Here is a 19019-nt window from a genome sequence, read left to right on the forward strand (position 1 = left end):
TGAGGCTTTATATTTTGTTTTGATATCATTATTATTTTTTGGAAAAAATATTCTCCTGGCATATTTCTTTATCCAGATAAACTTTAGATTCAATTTATCTGTCTTCCTTAAAAAAGGAAAGCACAAATAAGTAAACAAAAAATTCCACAGTCCCCCTAAATGTATTATGAAAGATATATTCCACTCAAAAACATCATACTACTGGGGAAAATAAGCATCACCTGACAATTGGTGTTTTCTGACTCCGAGGAAGTATGCTTTTGAAAAAGCAAGCTTCCCTATCCGACAGGGGCTAACAGCATTATCAGCAGGGCATTTATAAATGGCTTGATGTTTAGAGTTCATATTTCATCTTCAACTCTATTTGTTGCATTAGCAAAATGAAGCTCATTAAGCTTTATTCTTTTAGCCCATCTCTCCAAGCATCTGAACCCACTAATACTCAGCTTTCTTGTCTGGAAGTATGTAATCTTTCCTACATCACACTTGAAAGTTCAGCTCATTCCTAAACCTCCAATCAAGGCTATGAACTTGTTGTTTTCAGAGAGGCCACATCTGTGCACAGAGCCATTACGCCATCTGTTAAAGTGGTCAGAGTTCATTTTATTGCCTCCTTTGTGGAAGGACTTGTACTGTAAAAGCATGTGTTATTGAAAACATAATTTTCCTCATCATTATGCTTTCTTTCTAGCCAGATCATAACCTGCTAGAAGTCTATGGAGCATAGTGTGAAAAGCTCTTCAGAAGAGCTGTTCTTAAGAGATTAAATGATTGCCATCTCTGGCCCACTTCTTTTATCTCATAATCAAGTTCACGATGATACTAGATATCTCAGCTGAAGTGATTATATATTTGAAATAGAAATGGCTTTCTCTCCATTCATGTTTCACACTGTTGAAGGCAGGATCATTTTTTTTCCTATTTTTATTTATATATGTTTATGGATCTTTACACCTGTCTGCAGGGTTGAAGACTCAAAACTACTTTTTAAAAGCTAAAAATGGCTGGTTGGGGGTTGGCTTGCCATTTTAGACTTTTGGTACAAATACACTAGTAGTAGATTGAGATCCAGCGTAGATTGATCACAGTGTAGAGCTGTATCAGCTTAGCAATCATAGCCCAGCCATTCGGCTTGACCAGCAAGAAGCTTGGAATTCACTGCAGCTGAGACACTTGCCCAGGGTCGCCCAGCCTCGCTGAGACAAAAGCTCACTCCTGGGCCTTTTCCGGTGGACCACACCGCTCCCTGCTGTATTGAGAGCAGGCCTCCTAGACAGATATGGCATGCGGGGGGAACAGAGGACCTAGTGACCCAAAAGTATAGGAACCAGATTTTTTTATTATTAGTTCAGAGAGACTCACTTGGGTTTTGTTCTTTATCCCTACAGCTCTCTGACATAAGCTATTTCCTGCCATCACAACTTCTCTTCCAGAGACGCAAACTGAGTAAAAAGATCAGGTCACTGTGTATTGGCGGTTCTGCTCAAGCACGTACGGAGAAGGGATATGAAACTCTGCCAGAAATGAGACTTTGGGCTACATGCTGACTGCATTTATCCACATGTGCACAAGTGGTCAATAATCAGACATTCTGAAAGTACATTCTTTCCTCCTTTTAAAATACCTCTAGCTTTAAATAAGACTCCTTGTTTTAAAAACCCAGTAAATAGGAAAAAGTGAGTCATTATTTATGGTTAATCACTTTTGCCAGCTGTGACTGCATTTCCCATCCATGTTTCTTTTTTTTCCCTTGGACTGTAGAATCTGTTCTGTCACTGTTTGGGAGAAAACCATATTGGTCCCATCAGTAGCTTCCTTCAGCACATAATCACAGCTAAGGCAGTGTAAACAAAGATTTTTGTTGGGATTGCAGTGAGAAAGTAACTTCTTTAGAATGCAGAATTATGGAGACTAATCCAGCATCTTCAGATAGCACCCAAAGGGAAAATCTGAGTTATTTCAGGGTTTCTTTCAAAATGGAATAATTATTTCAAAACTATTGAACTTATGAGTGTCTACTCTATGGCTACAAAGTTCCAGATATTGCAAAGTTCAGAAAAGATTTCAGGTGGGACACCAGACATGTCAGGATGCTTTTATTTGCACGTACCAGAAAATACTTTTTAGACTGCTTTTAACAACACAGGGAATTTATTGGATCATGTAACTAAGAGTTTTGAAACTGGGCATGCTTCAGGCCTGGTTGATTAGGCTCCAATTCACTCTGTAATTCTTCTGACTCTTCCCTTCACTGTATGTAGCACCACTTTCAGGCTGATAATTGACCATGAAAAGCAGAAGCATAAATTTTTAGATTAGTGACTCAGAGAACTGTTATGGAAGTTGTACTCTTGTGTCAGGAAAACGACTGCTGTAAGGTCCTGTCATCTCTGCATCCCAGCTGTCCAGTGAGACAGCTTCTTCTTAGCTGACAAACAAAATGCCCAGGCTTCATCATGATTGACCCAACTCTTTACCCAGAATCCACCTGCCAGTGTAGGAGACGCAAGAGATGTTCAATCCCTGGGTCAGGAAGATCCCCTGGAGTAAGAAATGGCAAGCCACTCCAGTATTCTTGCCTGGAGAATCCCCAGGAGCAGAGAGGAGCCTGGCAGGCTACAGTCCATGGGGTCACAAAGAGTCAGACACAACTGACTGCTGAGCACATATGCACACAACTCTTTACCCATCAGCAGTGGTCAGAGGAGGAATGTCATGTCCTTAGTAGCCAATGATCCCTCAAACCAGGCACTATAGTAAGGAGAGTGGGATTAAACTGGTTGGCTTAAACCAGTGGGATCCCACTTCCGGAACTTGGGGTGGGATCCATTCACCCAAACCACACAGCTGAGTAGCACAGGTGATGGGGAGGTAACCAACAGCATGCACTGTGTCTCTCATCTAGTAGGCAGAACCTGGTCCTAAGGAGGCCAGAGTTTTGCCTGGTTTGTATCATCCTTTCTTCCTGGCCTGCCTTTTATCCTCCATAGTTCATCCTAAGTGGCCAATTCCACCACCTGCCCACAACCAGTCCATAGCTATACCTCTGTGTCCAGAAGGCAGAACAACACTCTTATATTGAGGAATACATGATCCTCAGTTCAGTTCAGTTCAGATGCTCAGTCGTGTCCGATTCTTTGTGACCCCATGAATCGCAGCACGCCAGGCCTCCCTGTCCATCACCAACTCCCGGAGTTCACCCAAACTCATGTCCATCGAGTCGGTGATGCCATCCAGCCATCTCATCCTCTGTCGTCCCCTTCTCCTCCTGCCCCCAATCCCTCCCAGCATCAGGGTCTTTTCCAATGAGTCAACTCTTCGCATGAGGTGGCCAAAGTACTGGAGTTTCAGCTTTAGCATCAGTCCTTCCGAAGAACACCCAGGACTGATCTCCTTTTAGAATGGACTGGTTGGATCTCCTTGCAGTCCAAGGGACTCTCAAGAGTCTTCTCCAATATCACAGGTCAAAAGCATAAATTCTTCGGTGCTCAGCTTTCTTCTCAGTCCAACTTTCACATCCATACATGACCACTGGAAAAACCATAGCCTTGACTAGACGGACCTTTGTTGGCAAAGTCATGTCTCTGCTTTTGAATATGCTATCTAGGTTGGTCATAACTTTCCTTCCAAGGAGTAAGCGTCTTTTAATTTCATGGCTGCAATCTCCATCTGCAGTGATTTTGGAGCCCCCCAAAATAAAGTTTGACACTGTTTCCCCATCTATTTCCCATGAAGTGATGGGACCGGATGCCATGATCTTAGTTTTCTGAATGCTGAGCTTTAAGCCAACTTTTTCACTCTCCTCTTTCACTTTCATCAAGAGGCTTTTTCTTTTTAGTTCCTCTTCACTTTCTGCCATAAGGGTGGATCATGGAAAAAGGAAGAGAGTTCCAGAAAAACATCTATTCTCAAGGACTATGCCAAAGCCTTTGACTGTTTTCTGTTTTAGATTACCAGACCACTCTTTTCAAGAGGCTTTTTCTTTTTAGTTCCTCTTCACTTTCTGCCATAAGGGTGGATCATGGAAAAAGGAAGAGAGTTCCAGAAAAACATCTATTGCTGCTTTAAGGACTATGCCAAAGCCTTTGACTGTGTGGATCACAAGAAACTGTGGAAAATTCTGAAAGAGATGAGAATACCAGACCATGTGACCTGCCTCTTGAGAAACCTGTATACAGGTCAGGAAGAAACAGTTAGAACTGGACATGGAACAACAGACTGGTTCCAAATAGGAAAAGGAGTACGTCAAGGCTGTATATTGTCACCCTGCTTATTTAACTTATATGCAGAGTACATCATGAGAAACGCTGGACTGGAAGAAACACAAGCTGGAATCAAGATTGCCGGGAGAAATATCAATAACATCAGATATGCAGATGATACCACCCTTATGGCAGAAAGTGAAGACGAACTAAACTACTCACCTAAAGTCTAAATACCATGTATTGTTGGCAGACTAAATAGTATTAAATAAGACATGCACATGAGACAATGAAGAGAAGATTCTCTTTTTCTGGCTGTCCTTGGCATTTCAATTGCTTGAAACTTCAAACTTCAGAGCTCTTCTGAAAGGCAATATTTAATTTGGTCTGAAAGTCAGTTCCCGAAGAGAAGAAGCTGATCTGTTTCAATAGTGAGTTCCCTGTTACCTGAACGAGACTCTGCTGTGACATGCTACCGCTGATGGCAATTTAAATGCCCGTGAGAACTTCATCTCTCAAACTTTCGTCCACGTCAGCCTGAGATCTTCCTGAAGGCAGAGCTTTAGATGAGGGCTTCGCGCAGGTTGCTTGTTTGGGGTACAACCTCGGGGAGCAAGCGTGGACCGGTGAGTGAGGGCAAGCCTGAGGTGAAGGAGGGCTTCCCTGAGTCCAGAGAGCCACCCCGGAAGGACCAAAGAAAAGTGACTATCCACTGACACCTGTCCCCTCACGGGTCAAGAATCAGCTGGGGGCGCTAACGCCTCTTTTCATACTCGCGACTGTGCGGGCGAGGGCCGCCCCGGGTTGGAGCCACGGTGGGCGGCTGGAAGCACGTGGGAGGCGCTGCAGCAAAAGAGAGCGGCGAGAGAGGCGGGGCGGGAAGGCGTGCGGGCTCGCCGAGGTGCAGGCGCCAGACAGCCGCGGAGGGAGCCGCCGAAGACCGGAAGCCGGCTAAACGCTTCTTCCGGCTTTCTGTGCGTCTGAGTGGTTTCCCTTAACACACGTCTTACCAAGGTAGAATTAACGAACGCCTGGCCGACTGAACGGCCGCCGAACCCCACAGGCCTCTCATCGACAAGAGGCGAGCGCGCCGGCGGGGGGACCGGCCGGAGGGCCGCGCGCTCGCGGGCTGAGCGCCGGTCTTCAGTGGCCGTCCGCTCGCGCCCAGCAGGGGCTCCTGGCTTGGAGGGCCAGTTTAGCTGTCGCCGTTCAGTCAGTATGACAGCTCTGACACTAACATAACGGCAGTTTTGACCTTTTTCCTTTAAATTACTCCGTGAAGAATCAGAGAAAAAGAGGGCCTCTCTCCCTTTCCCCCCACCCCTCAAGTTCCACTCAGAAAACTTTTCTCATCTCAGTCTTTGCCTCCACGTTAAATTTCTCATCCATGTTTCAGGTGAGCTAAATGGGGCGTCAACTTCCAATGCTCATGTGACTATCCCAGTGACTCAGAGTAACTGCGACTGCCCGCCTGTGCGCTGCGAACACAGACGTGCCCGCCGCTGGCTCTGTTAGCACCCCCGAGGGCTTGCCTCCCCAGAGGTCTTCTCTGGGCTCCACCAAAACCTTGGTGTCGGTGGGGCAGAGCATTGAGGCAACTATCTGCTTAATCCAGCCAAGAAACACGGGTGCCTCCCCTGCCCCGAAATCACTTGTTTGCGGCCAGGGGGTGTCTTTAAAGCAGTTTTCTAGTAAGTGTAGATTTAGCTGGAATGTTCCAGAGAATGGCTCCACCTCTGGCTCCTCTCACTTCAATTTAGTCGCTTAGTCGTGTCCTACTCTTTGCGACCCCATAAACCTCAGCACACCAGGCCTCCCTGTCCATCACCAACTCCCAGAGTTTACTCAAACTCATGTCCTTCGAGTCGGTGATGCCGCCCAACCATCTCATCCTCTGTCGTCCCTTTCTCCTCCTGCCCCCAATCCCTCCCAGCATCAGGGTCTTTTCCAATGAGTCAGCTCTTCATATCAGGTGGCCAAAGTATTGGAGCTTCAGCTTCAACATCAGTCCTTCCAATGAACACCCAGGGCTGATCTCCTTTAGGATGGACTGGTTGGATCTCCTTAGTCCAAGGGACTCTCAAGAGTCTTCTCCAACACCACAGTTCAAAAGCATCAATTCTTGGGTGCTCAGCTTTCTATATAGTCCCAACTCTCACATCCATACATGACTACATAGCTTTGACTAGATGGACCTTTGTTGACAAAGTAACGTCTCTGCTTTTTAATATGCTATCTAGGTTGGTCATAACTTTCCTTCCAAGAAGTAAGTGTCTTTGAATTTCATGGCTGCACTCACCAGCTACAGTGATTTTGGAGTCCAAAAAAATAAAGTCAGCCACTGTTTCCACTGTTTCCCCATCTATTTCCCATGAAGTGATGGGACCAGATGCCATGATCTTCGTTTTCTGAATGTTGAGCTTTAAGCCAACTTTCTCACTCTTCTCTTTCACTTTCATCAAGAGGCTCTTTAGTTCTTCACTTTCTGAAGGTGGTGTCATCTGCATATCTGAGGTTATTGATATTTTTCCTGGCAATCTTGATTCCAGCTTGTGCTTCATCCAGCCCAGTGTTTCTCATGATGTACTCTGCATATAGGTTAAATAAGCAGGGTGACAATATACAGCCTTGACGTACTCTTTTTCCTATTTGGAACCAGTCTGTTGTTCCATGTCCAGTTCTAACTGTTGCTTCCTGACCTGCATACAGGTTTCTCAAGAGGCAGGTCAGGTGATCTGGTATTCCCATCTCTTTCAGAATTGTCCACAGTTTATTGTGATCCACACAGTCCAAGGCTTTGGCACAGTCAGTAAAGCAGAAACAGATGCTTTTCTGGAGCTCTCTCACCTTTTTTATGATCCAGCGCATGTTGGCAATTTGATCTCTGGTTCCTCTGTCTTTTCTAAAACCAGCTTGAACATCTGGAAGTTCACGGTTTACGTATTCTAGCTCTGTGGTTTTCAACCAGGGATGGTTTTGTCCCGCAGCCCTCCCAGGAGACACCTGGCCACATCTGGAGACAGTTTTGAGTGTCCCCGTGGGGAAGGGTCCTCCTGGCATCAGATGGGTAGAAACCAGGGATGCTGCTAAACACCCTACAGTGCGCAGGCCTGACAGCCCTCATGGCAGAGAGTGATCCGGCCCCAAATGTCAACAGCACCCAGATTGAGAAATCCTGCTCTAATGAAGATTTAGACATTGTGAAATAAGGTCACTTGTTTAGAAAATTCAGACCAAAAAGAAAGGAAATACTCCTTCAGTTGAAAAAGATATCAATACTAAAGAATATTTCAATCCAAAACAGCCCATAAAACAAATTTGTGTTTAGTTTATAATCTTCCACTTCTGCCCAAATGAATATAAATGTTTATGAGATTACAGTTATAATATACATAGTATTTATTCTTTTTTCCACATAAAAACATCACTTTTACAGTCTTTACATCATTTCAATAGAGAATGTTCCATTGTTTCAATTCCTTCCCTGTTTGTTTCTCTCCTTCCTTTTTTTTTTTTTTTTAAGTAACTTTAGCAAAAGCACGTACTCTGATTTGAAATCTGACTTTGGAGACCTAACAATGGGGCACTTGTGAATTATTTTACAATGAAAAGTATTTTCAAAACATTACAAGAAATTGTTAAAAGTGTCAGCCTCTCAGTTGTGTCTGACTCTTTGTGACCCCATGGACTGTAGCCTGCCAGGTTTCTCTGTCCATGAAATTCTCCAGGCAAGAATAGTGGCGTGGGTTGCTATTCCTTTCTCCAGGGGATCTTCCTGACCCAGGGATTGAACCCAGGTCTCCTGCATTACAAGCAAATTGTTTACCTTCTGAGCCACCAGGGAAGCCCCTTAAAAGAAATTGGTATGATATAAATATTGTTGCACAAGGAACATGTACTACTTGTGAGAAACATTTGCTGTTTATGTCTTTTTTAAGTTTAAAAACAACCTGTTTTTCTCTAGAATATAATGTTAGAGCAGCAGTACAGCTGAGCTTAATAAAAATTTCACAGTGTGAAACCTTGGCTTCTTCAAGGTGGGGACCACTTAGCCTTTAGATCACAGGGAAACATCTCGTCTGGGCTAAGTCCACGCCACATCCCAAAAAGGAGAGAGAATCTTGCTTAACAAATCAGGATGTACAAAGACAAATGCTAAAGCTTATGCTGATAGAAGTAATTACAACCACTTATTGACAAGTCCAAAAAATGTTGGAATTTTAACAGATAAGAAAACTGTTGGGATTCAGCTGAATGGACAGAGTGTAGACTTGCCTGAAGTTCTCAGTGTATCGCGCGGTCACCCTGCGTCCTCCGCCCTTCAAAGTCCAGATAGGATTGCCTGGAACTCCCATTCCACTCCCTGTGGAATGTTACAGCACTTTATAAGGTTTTGCAAGTTTCTGGAAGGCCTGTGGCTCTGAGTTCTCATTTCTCTCTGAGCTCGTTCAGTTGATGGGTCATCTTCCCACCCCCCACTGACTTCTCCTGCTCTCTACTGCACCCACTCAGACTGAACACATCGCCGAACTCCATCCTCTGTGCCAGATTCGGTGCACACACTGCAACCACACCATCCCCTCTCAGGCTGTGTGGCTGTCACAGTCCTTGGTGAAGATAAAAGACAAGTCATGACATGCAACACAAACAACCTCAGAGTCCACATAAACGTAGCAGTTAATTAAGGGCCTTTTGAGCACGGGGCCTTTCTTGGGCCATTTCTCCTCTCATTGCATCCCAGCCTCCTCCCCACCCGTCAGGAGGTCCTTCTTCTTGCATCTTCCCTCTTTTTTTCTCCTCACCACATGGCATTTGGGCTCTTAGTTCCCTGACCAGGAATCGAACCTGTGCCCCCTGAAGTGGAAAGTTGATGTCTTAACCACTGGACCACCAGGGAATTCCCTCTCTTATCTTTCTTGTCATCTCCTCCACCCAGATGGTCCTAAAATGTTCATACTGAGTTACACAGAGCAGTTCAACCCTCTGGAGTTCCTACTCCCCAGATCAATTCCAGCTCTCCCTTTGCATCTCAGAAACAAGCAAATCAAAAAGTCTTTAACTGGCTTTACATGTCTAGAAGGCAGTTACTGTTGTTCATGGCAATTTATTTTCCTCTCATCTATCTTTATAAACTGTTCATTTCTTTAAAAAGCCAGCTGTGAAATATAAGCCTGTGTGTGTGTGTGTATGTGTGTGTGTGTGTGTGTGAAGGTTGCTCAGTCATGTCCAGCCCTTTGCAACCCCATGGACTGTATAGTCCATGGCATTCTCCAGGCCAGAATACTGGAGTAGGTAGCCTTTCCCTTCTCCAGGGGATCTTCCCAACCCAGGGATCGAACCCAGGTCTCCCGAATTGCAGGCAGGTTCTTTACCAGTTGAGCCACCAGGGAAGCCCAAGAATACTGGAGCCGGTAGCCTATCCCTTCTCCAGCAGATCCTCCCGACTCAGGGATCGAATCAGGGTCTCCTGCATTGCAGGTGGATTCTTTACCAACTGAGCCACCAGGGAGGTGTGTGTGTGTGTGTGTGTGTTCAGGCTTATATTTCATGTGTGTGTGTGTATATATATATATATACATATATTCCTATGTCCAGTAAAAGAGCAGTTACTTACGTGGCTTCAAGTGCTTGGGCTCAGCTGGAGGGCAGGTCAGATGCAGACGTGTCCAGTGTTTCGCTACAGTTTCCAGCTTCCCGCTCTTTGTCTCTTATTGTTCAGCCTGACACTCAAGGGGTTCCTTCCATTCACTGCTCGTCTAGGCAACCTCAGTTTTTGGAGTCTATCTCTCACTTGGACTCTTGCATCTGGTGTGCGTTTACAAAATGTGGTTGGGCATGGAACCCACGACTGACCATTCCTTATGGGTCCCTGAGCGATGGCTCCTAGGTGCCACCATCAGAGTGTTATGTCTCTGCCTAGGATTTCAACTCTGTAAAAACAGTGATGACGTACTTTCTTTAATCCCCCCAAACCTCCTGGGAGGCAGTAGATATTCCACAATGTTGTCCACTGTCTCCCCAGATTCACTTATTCGACAAATCCATTCACTCTATAAACAGTCATTGCCGACTGTGGGCCAAGAGATGGGGACCTTGCAGCAAACGAGAAAGTTCTTGCCTTCCCAGCGTTTATTTCTGGTTGGAGGTGGAATATTTCAGTGCTGAATGTGTGTCAGTGACGCCAAGACAGCACACTCTGGTTTCAGACGGAGAGTGTACTCCTTTTAGGGTTAAACGGTGTAAACAGAAGCCATGAACCTTTCTGCGTAATGACATGGGCCTCGTCTCCTCAGCACCACCGGGTCCGCCCGCCAGCGCGTCTGCTCTTGCATCACACAGCAATCTGAGTGTGGGTGCTGTGAGAGCTTCCTTTGCAGTAATGCCGTCTGCAATGAAAAACAGTATTTTAGCTTTTAAAAGTATAGCTCTGAAATGTGAATTTCCTCTTCATTCTCCTTGAGACGACCGCGATACGTATGTGATGAGGAAGGGAAGTCAGAAGATGGTATTTTACCATGTCTCATTCTAAATATAAACATGATGTTCCTCCATTCATTATAAAAATGCCACTCCAAGCTTTATGAATAAACTTTCCCATTCTAATACCTCTTGGTTATACCGTAATCATTTTATGATGGGAAGCTTTGGCAAAGACGGCAAGAAAAATAAAAAGTTAATGCAATTACAAAAAGGTTATTTACTGAGAGAATCAGGCAAAGGGGTTTCCTTTTCTACAAGTATTCAGCATCTCAATAAGTGAATAAATGTACACACACATATATATAGAAACAGTTTATCCTAAATATTACTTTTCTAAGTTATCCACTTAACTCACCCTATGAGATTTATAGTTCAATCATCCCAGTTCAGAGTGGAAAGAAAAAAGGCCGTTTATCTAATCCAATTCCTTGGGAAAAAATACTTAGGCAATATTAAGAATCTTCAATTATCTAATTTAATAAAGGGGATGATTTATACTCTGTAGTCAGTAACATGTGATACTGATTATTTCTAATCCCTTAGAAGAGATCCGACATTCCGCTTTTGGTCCTGTACAGCATGAAATTGTCATGTATATTTCACCAAAAGAAGTAGCAAGAATAATGGGCCTCACAGTCTGCAGTCATTTTACACTAACATACTGCAACATGGTTTTGCCCTGGGGCAGAGAAGTAGGGATTTTTCTTTACTTCAAAAGAATGAAAAATTATTATCACTCTATCCCATACCGTTATAGACTTCAGAGACTTTGGCATGAAATATTCAGAAAGTTTATTTTAGAATTCAATATTTTAAAAGCCTGCTTTAAAACTATTACAGTGATTAGTGGCTCTGTTACTTGGACCAGTCCTTGCTTTAAAAAGCCCTTTGTCCTGGTTGATACCATTTGCTGTTTCAACAAAATATAGTTTGCGCCAACCCAGGAGCACCACATAAGGCATGTAATGCATTGTTTTAGACTGCCCCCTAAAGAGGAGCTGTGACCACAGCTCAACAGTTACCCCTCAAACACACGCTTGAAGTAAGCACTGCTTTCCCGGTAGCAGCTGAGCGTATTGTTACACCACGATTTTCTCCCTCTGCCGTGTGTTATGTTAACTAGGGGGACTGAGCACCATTTCTCTGCTCCCTGTTCAAAGGAGCAATGCCCCCGTGTCAGTGGCCCTAGGGACAAGGCACAACCCAGCTGAGGCCACCCACACCCTCAGCCAACCAGTCAGAGGCTCACGCCTTCACCTCTCTTCCTAGGATTCAGAAAAGCTTATCGGGTGTTTGTGAGGAATTAACAGAGCTTCCGAGGCCACGAATGAAGTCAATGAAAACTTTTGGAGCTTGAGTTAGCTGTGTGGTAATTGCAACACAACTACTTCCATCTGGAACATCCTATTTACATAGAGAGATGTGTAGAATAGAGTGTAAAGCCCACATTTGGGAATTTAACCATCCTGACTTGAGTTTCATGTCTGTTACCAAGTGATCCTACCAGCACATTGAACATCAGTGTCTGCAGAATGGGCCCATCCTGCGTCTGTGCACAGATTCAGTGAGATGAAGGCAGTGCGAGGCAAGATGCCCGCCACTATAGTTATTTACTCCCAAAATGTTTTTCCTTTTTTAAAATATTTATTCATTTGGCTGCTTCAGGTCTTAGTTACGGCCTGTGGAATCTTCCTTGTTGAGCGTGAGATCTCTTTTTTTTAACGGTGGCCTGCATGATCTTTTTTAGCAGTAGCATGCAGGGTCTTTTAGTTTTGGCATTTGGGATCTAGTTCCCTGACCAGGGCCCCTGCACTGGGAGCAGGGAGTCAGCCACTGGACCACCAGATAAGTCCCCCAAAAGGTTTTTCTTACCTCCTAATTGTCTACGCCACATTTCTGTTGTGCAATGTATGATGGGAAAAATCAAAATGGTGTTGGTGTTGCTAAGAGCCCTCTGCCATGGGGCCAGGAGACCAGTAAGGAAGTGTGACTTACGGACATCAAGGTCCTTTGTCATCCAGAACACCTTCCAGAAACTCAAGATACTTACTGGACTCTTACCCTGAAACAACTTGTGAGTCCTCAAGGACAAATACTTTCTGGCTTGAGTCAGAGTCAATCACAGTTGTCACCGGGCAGCTTTTAACAACCCTGTGGCTTTTCATCTCTTCTTCAGGACACTTTCAGGGTTACCCAGGTTTGTATTTCCTGAATTGCAATTCTTCCAGAATCCAAATAAACTCTCCTCTTCTTTGCAGCCTCCTGCCTTGCTTTTTTGGTTGCCAGATGCATGTATGTTTATTGACATATCACAGAAAAAATTTGCAGGATGGCTAGAAAAACCATCACTCCTGCCTTTTTTAATATAAAAAATATAACTTGTGCATTTGGTGACATTCCTTTAAATGTATTGAATATATCATTTCTGTAGATTTTAATAAATACTTTTTCCTTTCCTTCTCTCTTTAGGTATTATCAATGCAAGGGAAAAAAAAAAGGATAGCCATTGACCTCAGCCTTCCCGCAGATAAGATAGAGAAATGCAGTGCGGAAGTAGGGATGAAACTCACTGTAAATCACTTTCTGTTTCATTTTCCAGGGAAGTAGATCAAGACTCAGATGGTCATGTCAGCTTTAAAGACTTCGAATATGCCATGAACTCTGGACAAAAGCAAGCGTAATTACGGTGTGCTGCTTGTATGCAACTTCTGCGGAGACCAGAATAGATGGTGATGTAAAGAGATGTCAGATTCCACCCTAGCGATGGTGTCATACTGCATACCTTCCATTAAACTCTGTATATGGTCTTCAGATGCTCACGACTGCTTGCGTCTCAGACTCCTAGAGGTGGCTATTATAAGTCATCTTCTTCCATGTGGCCCTAGCCCTGAGTTCGGCTGCTGCTGGCACAGCCGCTAGGGTCGTCCCCAACCCTTCCTCTTCACTTGCTGCCCCCGACTCCCACCCACATCACAGGCAGGGAGGCTCCACTCGTTTCCTGGTCCTCGACACCCACCCAGAGGCTCCCTGGCCCTCAGCAGGTCCTAACCCCCAAGGAGAGGGTGTTTTTTCCTGCCACCAGTGCCAGTTTCCTCCGTGCGTTCAGCGTCGGTTGATCACATAATAGCACGTGCACGTACTGAGTGTTGACTGTCTTCCAGGCACTGAGCAAGGCTTCGGGAAAACAAAGATACAGACTTCTCTAAGAACAGGCACCGTGGGATTTCCCAGGCAAGGCTACTGGAATGGGTGCCATTTTCCTCTCCAGGGGATCTTCCCAACTCAGGGATCAAACCCTTCTCCTGCTTGGCAGGAGGATCCTTCACCAACAAGCCGCCTGGGAAGTCTACATGCATCCTTCGTATTCACCAAAATCATCATCAAAGAATGGCCCTAGGGCACTAGCTGTGTACGACCGAGATACAGATTGGCTGTAATTAGTAAGTCTTTTCCAGCTGCACACAGAGGAAGAATAGGGTGCAGCAAGGATTTGGGGAGCAAAACTTATCTGCAGAATCCTTTAGAATGGCCTGGGCCTGGGGTTCTGCAGCAGAACAGCAAGCCCTGGGCTGCCCTCTCCTGGACTCTGACTGGTTCTGGAAGGTTCTTCCATGCACCAAGGGTCTTAGCCATCTGTGTTCCTGTTCTCCATGCTCTGCCCATCCACACCTGGGATCTAGGGACTGTGACCCTGGATATTCAGCACTTATTTAAAATAAATACTCATATCAATACTAATATTTTATCTGTAAGTGTTCAGAATTCCAAACATTAACAACATTGTGAAAACATCTAGTTTAAGTCTAATTTTAAAAGGATTAAAGGTCAAAGAAAAATGTAAATTTGTCAAGTAGAAACATTAACCAAGCATCCTTCTAACAGTTATTAGCAGATAAACTTAATTAACTGTCATAAATCAGAGGAACCTAAAGGGACTTCACAACTCAATGTAATTTGGTGTTCTGGATGGGATCATGGAACAGAAGAAAGGACATTAGGTAAACACTAGTGAGGTGTGGAATTTAGTTCATAATACTGTATCGATATTGGTTCATTGATTGTGACACATGTACCATAGCCAAGGACACACTCAGAAAATATTCATCACAGAGGAGACTGTGTAAGTATGTGGGAACTCTCTCTCCCAGCTTCACAATCTTGCTATAAACCTAAAACTATTCCAAAATAAAAAGGTTGTTAAAAAATAAAGTCTTATCCCAAAGTTAGCATATGCTAAGCATCCAAATGAAGAAAACTTTGAAAATCATTAAGAAGAACAAATGAAGTGTCATTCAAGAAAAAAAGTAGATCAGGATTTTCAGCATCATGTGTGTTTTTGGACAAATTGTTCTGACTGATGAAAAGCCCCTGGGCAGAGTTTTATTCAGCAAGCATTTTTATTGTAATTTGAATAGTTGAATCATTGGTCTTCATCTCAGTACATAAGTGATCCTGCTTTAAAAATTTTTAATTTAAAAATTAGAGTAGTTCACCAACAAAATGCCAGCATTCAGTAATTGCCAGAATACCACAACCTTGTATTGCAATGACTGTTTGGACCTTATTTCTCCCTGGAGACATGACAGGAGAGAGGGAGAAGTCACGTCCTCCTGTTGAGTGGGGGGAGGAGGCCAGGGTGGGAACAGCTATTGGGCATCTCCTCCGACCCAGAATTAGTCCAGGCACTCCTCGGTCTCAGTGAAAGAAACCTCCCCCAAACCAGCTTAGACGGAAAAGGAATTTGCTAGGAAATCCTGGGCTAGCCTCTGGAGTCTAACACTGGAAGGGCAGCTGTGCAGCTGGGTTTCCCGGAAAACACGAAGCAACAGCACACATGCTTCTGGACTGTGCCCCTGTCCCATGGTCCCCGCCAGCCTCGCAGCATGCTCAGGAGGAACTGGCCCGTGATCTGTCCCGCTCCAAGTGCAGACACCCTAGATAAACAGGCTGCAGTTGGCTCGGGATCAGTCAACTATGATTCATCTTGAGAATATAGGCTTGATCCCTGGACACTCAACCAGGTCTGCTGAGGGCTGGTCACAGGGAGGGGAAGTCAAATAGAATGTGTGTGTTTGTGTGTGTTTATTTATGTGTGTTAGTCGCTCAGTCATGTCCAACTCTTTGTGACCCCATGAACTGTAGCTCGTCAGGCTCCTCTGTCCACAGGATTCTGCAGGCAAGAACACTAGAATGGGTTGCTATTCCCTTCTCCAGGGGATCTTCCCAACCCAGGGATTGAACCTAGATCTCCCAAATTGCAGGCAGATTCTTTACTGTCTGAGTTACCCAGGGGAAGTCATTATATTTTCTTTTCTAGAAGAAAGCCACATGACCTGGACCTTCTCTAGGAGGGAGGGCACCTCCAGGATTTGATACCTAGGAGGCCCGGGACTCCGGGCAGAGCAGAGACCAAAGGAAAGAGGGGAGCTGAGAAGCTGCTCATGTCACTGTCCCCCCATCGCCCCCCAGAATCCAGCCCCAGCCCTCCTCCTGTAAGCCCCTGCCCCGCCCTTATCCCCGAGCCACGTGGTTTTGTCCGCACTGTTCACTCATTGGTGTGCCCTCAAGTGAACGGTCCACAGATGGGCACCTGTGCAAGTGGATCAGCTCAGCATCTCCCCTGGAAGACCCCAGGAGCGAGTGAGGGAGGCATAACTCGCTCCTCTGGCCGAGCGAGTGGGTGTGACCCCAGGGCGAGGGGCAGGCATGTTTGCCACCACGTGGCATGAAAACCTAGGCAGCTGGTTTGCAACTGAGAGCAGAAAGTGAAATAGACACCAAGAGGGGAACAAGGAAGAAGCTAACAAACCCCCACAGTGCTGGGTTCCTGGGGAAAGCTTGTACACAAGGTCCAGTCATAGCCCTTTGGGTCCTATGAGGTAACCCTCTTTCCTTCCAGTAAATCCTTCTGGTCAAGCCAGCTGGAGTTGCTCTTTGTTATCTGAAACCAAGAGAACCCTAACTGTCACGAGCTTAGAGCCAAGGACAGAGTCCTAGGTAACATCAACATTCACTGGGGCAACAGAGAAGAAGAGTCTAATAAACAGACTAAGGAGAGGTGAAGTGGGAGGGAGGGGCAGGGCACAGCCTTTAAAAGAGGGACATAGGTGGGCACGGCAAACTGGCTAGAACCAAGCGGGTCCAAGACAGCAGACAGGTCGCCTGCCTCTAGACCCTGAGCCTCGGGGCACGCTCATCGTAATACAGCAGCAAGCTAGATGAGACTCCGCAGGTACCATGGCAGGCCCAAGGTCAACCATCAAGGTCCAAATGTGGGTGGTGGCCCAACTCCTGGAAATCCCCACCCCTTCCCCAAAATAGCTAGAATACTCCCCCCACTCACTAGGCGATGAAATTATCCAGCCCTGTAAAAACTGACAACCCTGTACCCAGGTCTGCTCTGGCCTTCTGAGATGGCCCACACTCTGTCTGTGGAGCATGTTTCTCTCTAATAAATCCACTTCTTACCTACCACTTATCTCTCACTGAATTCTTTCTGCAATGAGACATCAAGAACCTGGATTTCATGTAGTCCTGACACCAGCTGTGTGATCTCAGTTAAAACTCTGTGGGTTCAAGTCCCATTCTGAGTTGATGGTTTCAGTTCAGTTCAGTCGCTCAGTTGTATCCGACTCTTTGCGACCCCATGAACCGCAGCATGCCAGGCCTCCCTGTCCATCACCAACTCCCAGAGTCCACCCAAACCCATGTCCATCAAGTTGGTGATGCTATCCAGCCATCTCATCCTCTGTCGTCCCCTTCTTCTCCCACCTTCAATCTTTCCCAGCATCAGGATCTTTTCAAATGAATCAGTTCTTCGCATGCGGTGGCCAAAGTACTGGAGTTTCAGCTTCAGCATCAGTCCTTCCATTGAACACCCAGGACTGATCTCCCTTAGGATGGACCAGTTGGATCTCCTTGCAGGCCAAGGGATTTCATGTAGTCCTGACACCATGTGTGTGATCTCAGTTAAAAGACCGTGGGTTCAAGTCCCATTCTGAGTTGATGGTTTCAGAGGTAGCCACAGAGGGTAAAGGAAGCTGTTGCCACTTCTCTCTCCCTCAGGGGTATCAGGGAGAGCTGATTCTCAGTACCCTCAGCCCTAGTCTCCCCTTGCGGCAACTCGGAGGCCATCTCTCAGAGGTCCCCAGTGATCCACCAGGGCCCAAACCCAGCAGCCCCTCTCGGACCTCGTCCCGCTCGTCCCTTCTCTGGGGTCCTCCTCTCTTTGGCTTCCATAGTGCTGTTCTCTTGTGACATTCCTGTGCCTGTTTTTCCCTACTCTCTTCCTGTGTCTTCGACCATCTCACAAGCGTTCGTATTCACCAGGGTCCTCTAACCAGCCAGTCTGCTAGATCAACACCCTCTCCAAGGATGATTTCATTCTCTGTCACCTTTCTTGGTGTGATTCCACCAACACGTCTTTGTCTTCAGTCTGGGTCTCTGCTTCACCCAGACGTGTGTTCTCATTTGCCTCTTGGACACTTCCACCTCCCTATAAGCTCACTGAACTAAAATTAGACTCGTTTCCCCTGATTTCCAAAACTGGCTTCTCATTCTGCGTCTTCTGTTTCTGTTAGTGGCGCCAACCCCATTCCCCCGCGCAAGCCATCATCTGAACCAGCCGCCTCAGAATTCCTTCCAATTCTCCCATCTCCCCATCCTCCTTTGCTGTGGCATCCAGTCACTCATGGCATCCCGAGTCTGCATCTGCAGAAACTTCCGTGACACTGCCTTCCAGCCCACCATGCTCTTCTGTTCCCATCAGTCCATCCATATGTTCCTCTTCATTGGTATAAAGATGAGTGGAGGAGGTGCTGATAAGAAACAGGCCCACGTCATGAAACTCAGTCCAGCCTGTCAAAGCACAGATAGAATTGGTTTTCTCTCTTCTCAAAAGCCTTTTGAGGCTTTTGAAATAGAAAGTGACCCTTTCTATTGGGTCATGTCTCACTCTTAATATGCCATTCAAAACCTTCTATGATCTAGTCTCTACTTGTCTGTTCAGCTTTATCTTCACCACAACCTCCACCATCCCATCCCACAACCAGGTAACTCAACATACACAGACCCTTAGCCTAAAAACACCAAAATAACAACTAGATCTTTGCCCCAAATTGGAGGCTAATGAATAAACTTGGAATTCATATCTGATGAGATAATAGAGAAATACAACCAAAGCTAAAATTCCATTAAAAAAACTGGACCACCTTCATCCTAATGAATATTTCTCCCTTCATAGTTGTCACCTTCAGAGGGAAAAAGGGGGGCAGATTGTGCTAGATGGTTTGTATTATTTTATTTTATTCTTGAAAATTGATGAGGCAGACATTTGCA

At 45.5% G+C, this 19019-nt stretch overlaps 1 protein-coding gene across 2 annotated transcripts in view; it reads left to right on the top strand.

The window, feature by feature from the left end:
• The window catches only part of EFCAB11 (EF-hand calcium binding domain 11), a 168813-nt gene extending 155320 nt beyond the window's left edge, over positions 1-13493 (top strand). Inside the window, exon 6 of one of the 2 annotated variants that reach the window (XM_070378380.1) lies at positions 1389-1416. In XM_070378380.1, coding sequence (XP_070234481.1) covers positions 1389-1401 — 13 coding nt within the window. In that variant the 3' untranslated portion in view covers positions 1402-1416. Of the gene's footprint in view, positions 1-1388; positions 1417-13281 lie in introns of those variants that run through there. The other variant, XM_005888608.2, reaches the window with a different exon arrangement.
• The last annotated feature ends 5526 nt before the right edge of the window (positions 13494-19019 follow it).

The sequence above is a fragment of the Bos mutus genome, chromosome 10 (assembly GCF_027580195.1).
Source record: "Bos mutus isolate GX-2022 chromosome 10, NWIPB_WYAK_1.1, whole genome shotgun sequence".
In the NCBI taxonomy this organism is placed as follows: domain Eukaryota; kingdom Metazoa; phylum Chordata; class Mammalia; order Artiodactyla; family Bovidae; genus Bos; species Bos mutus.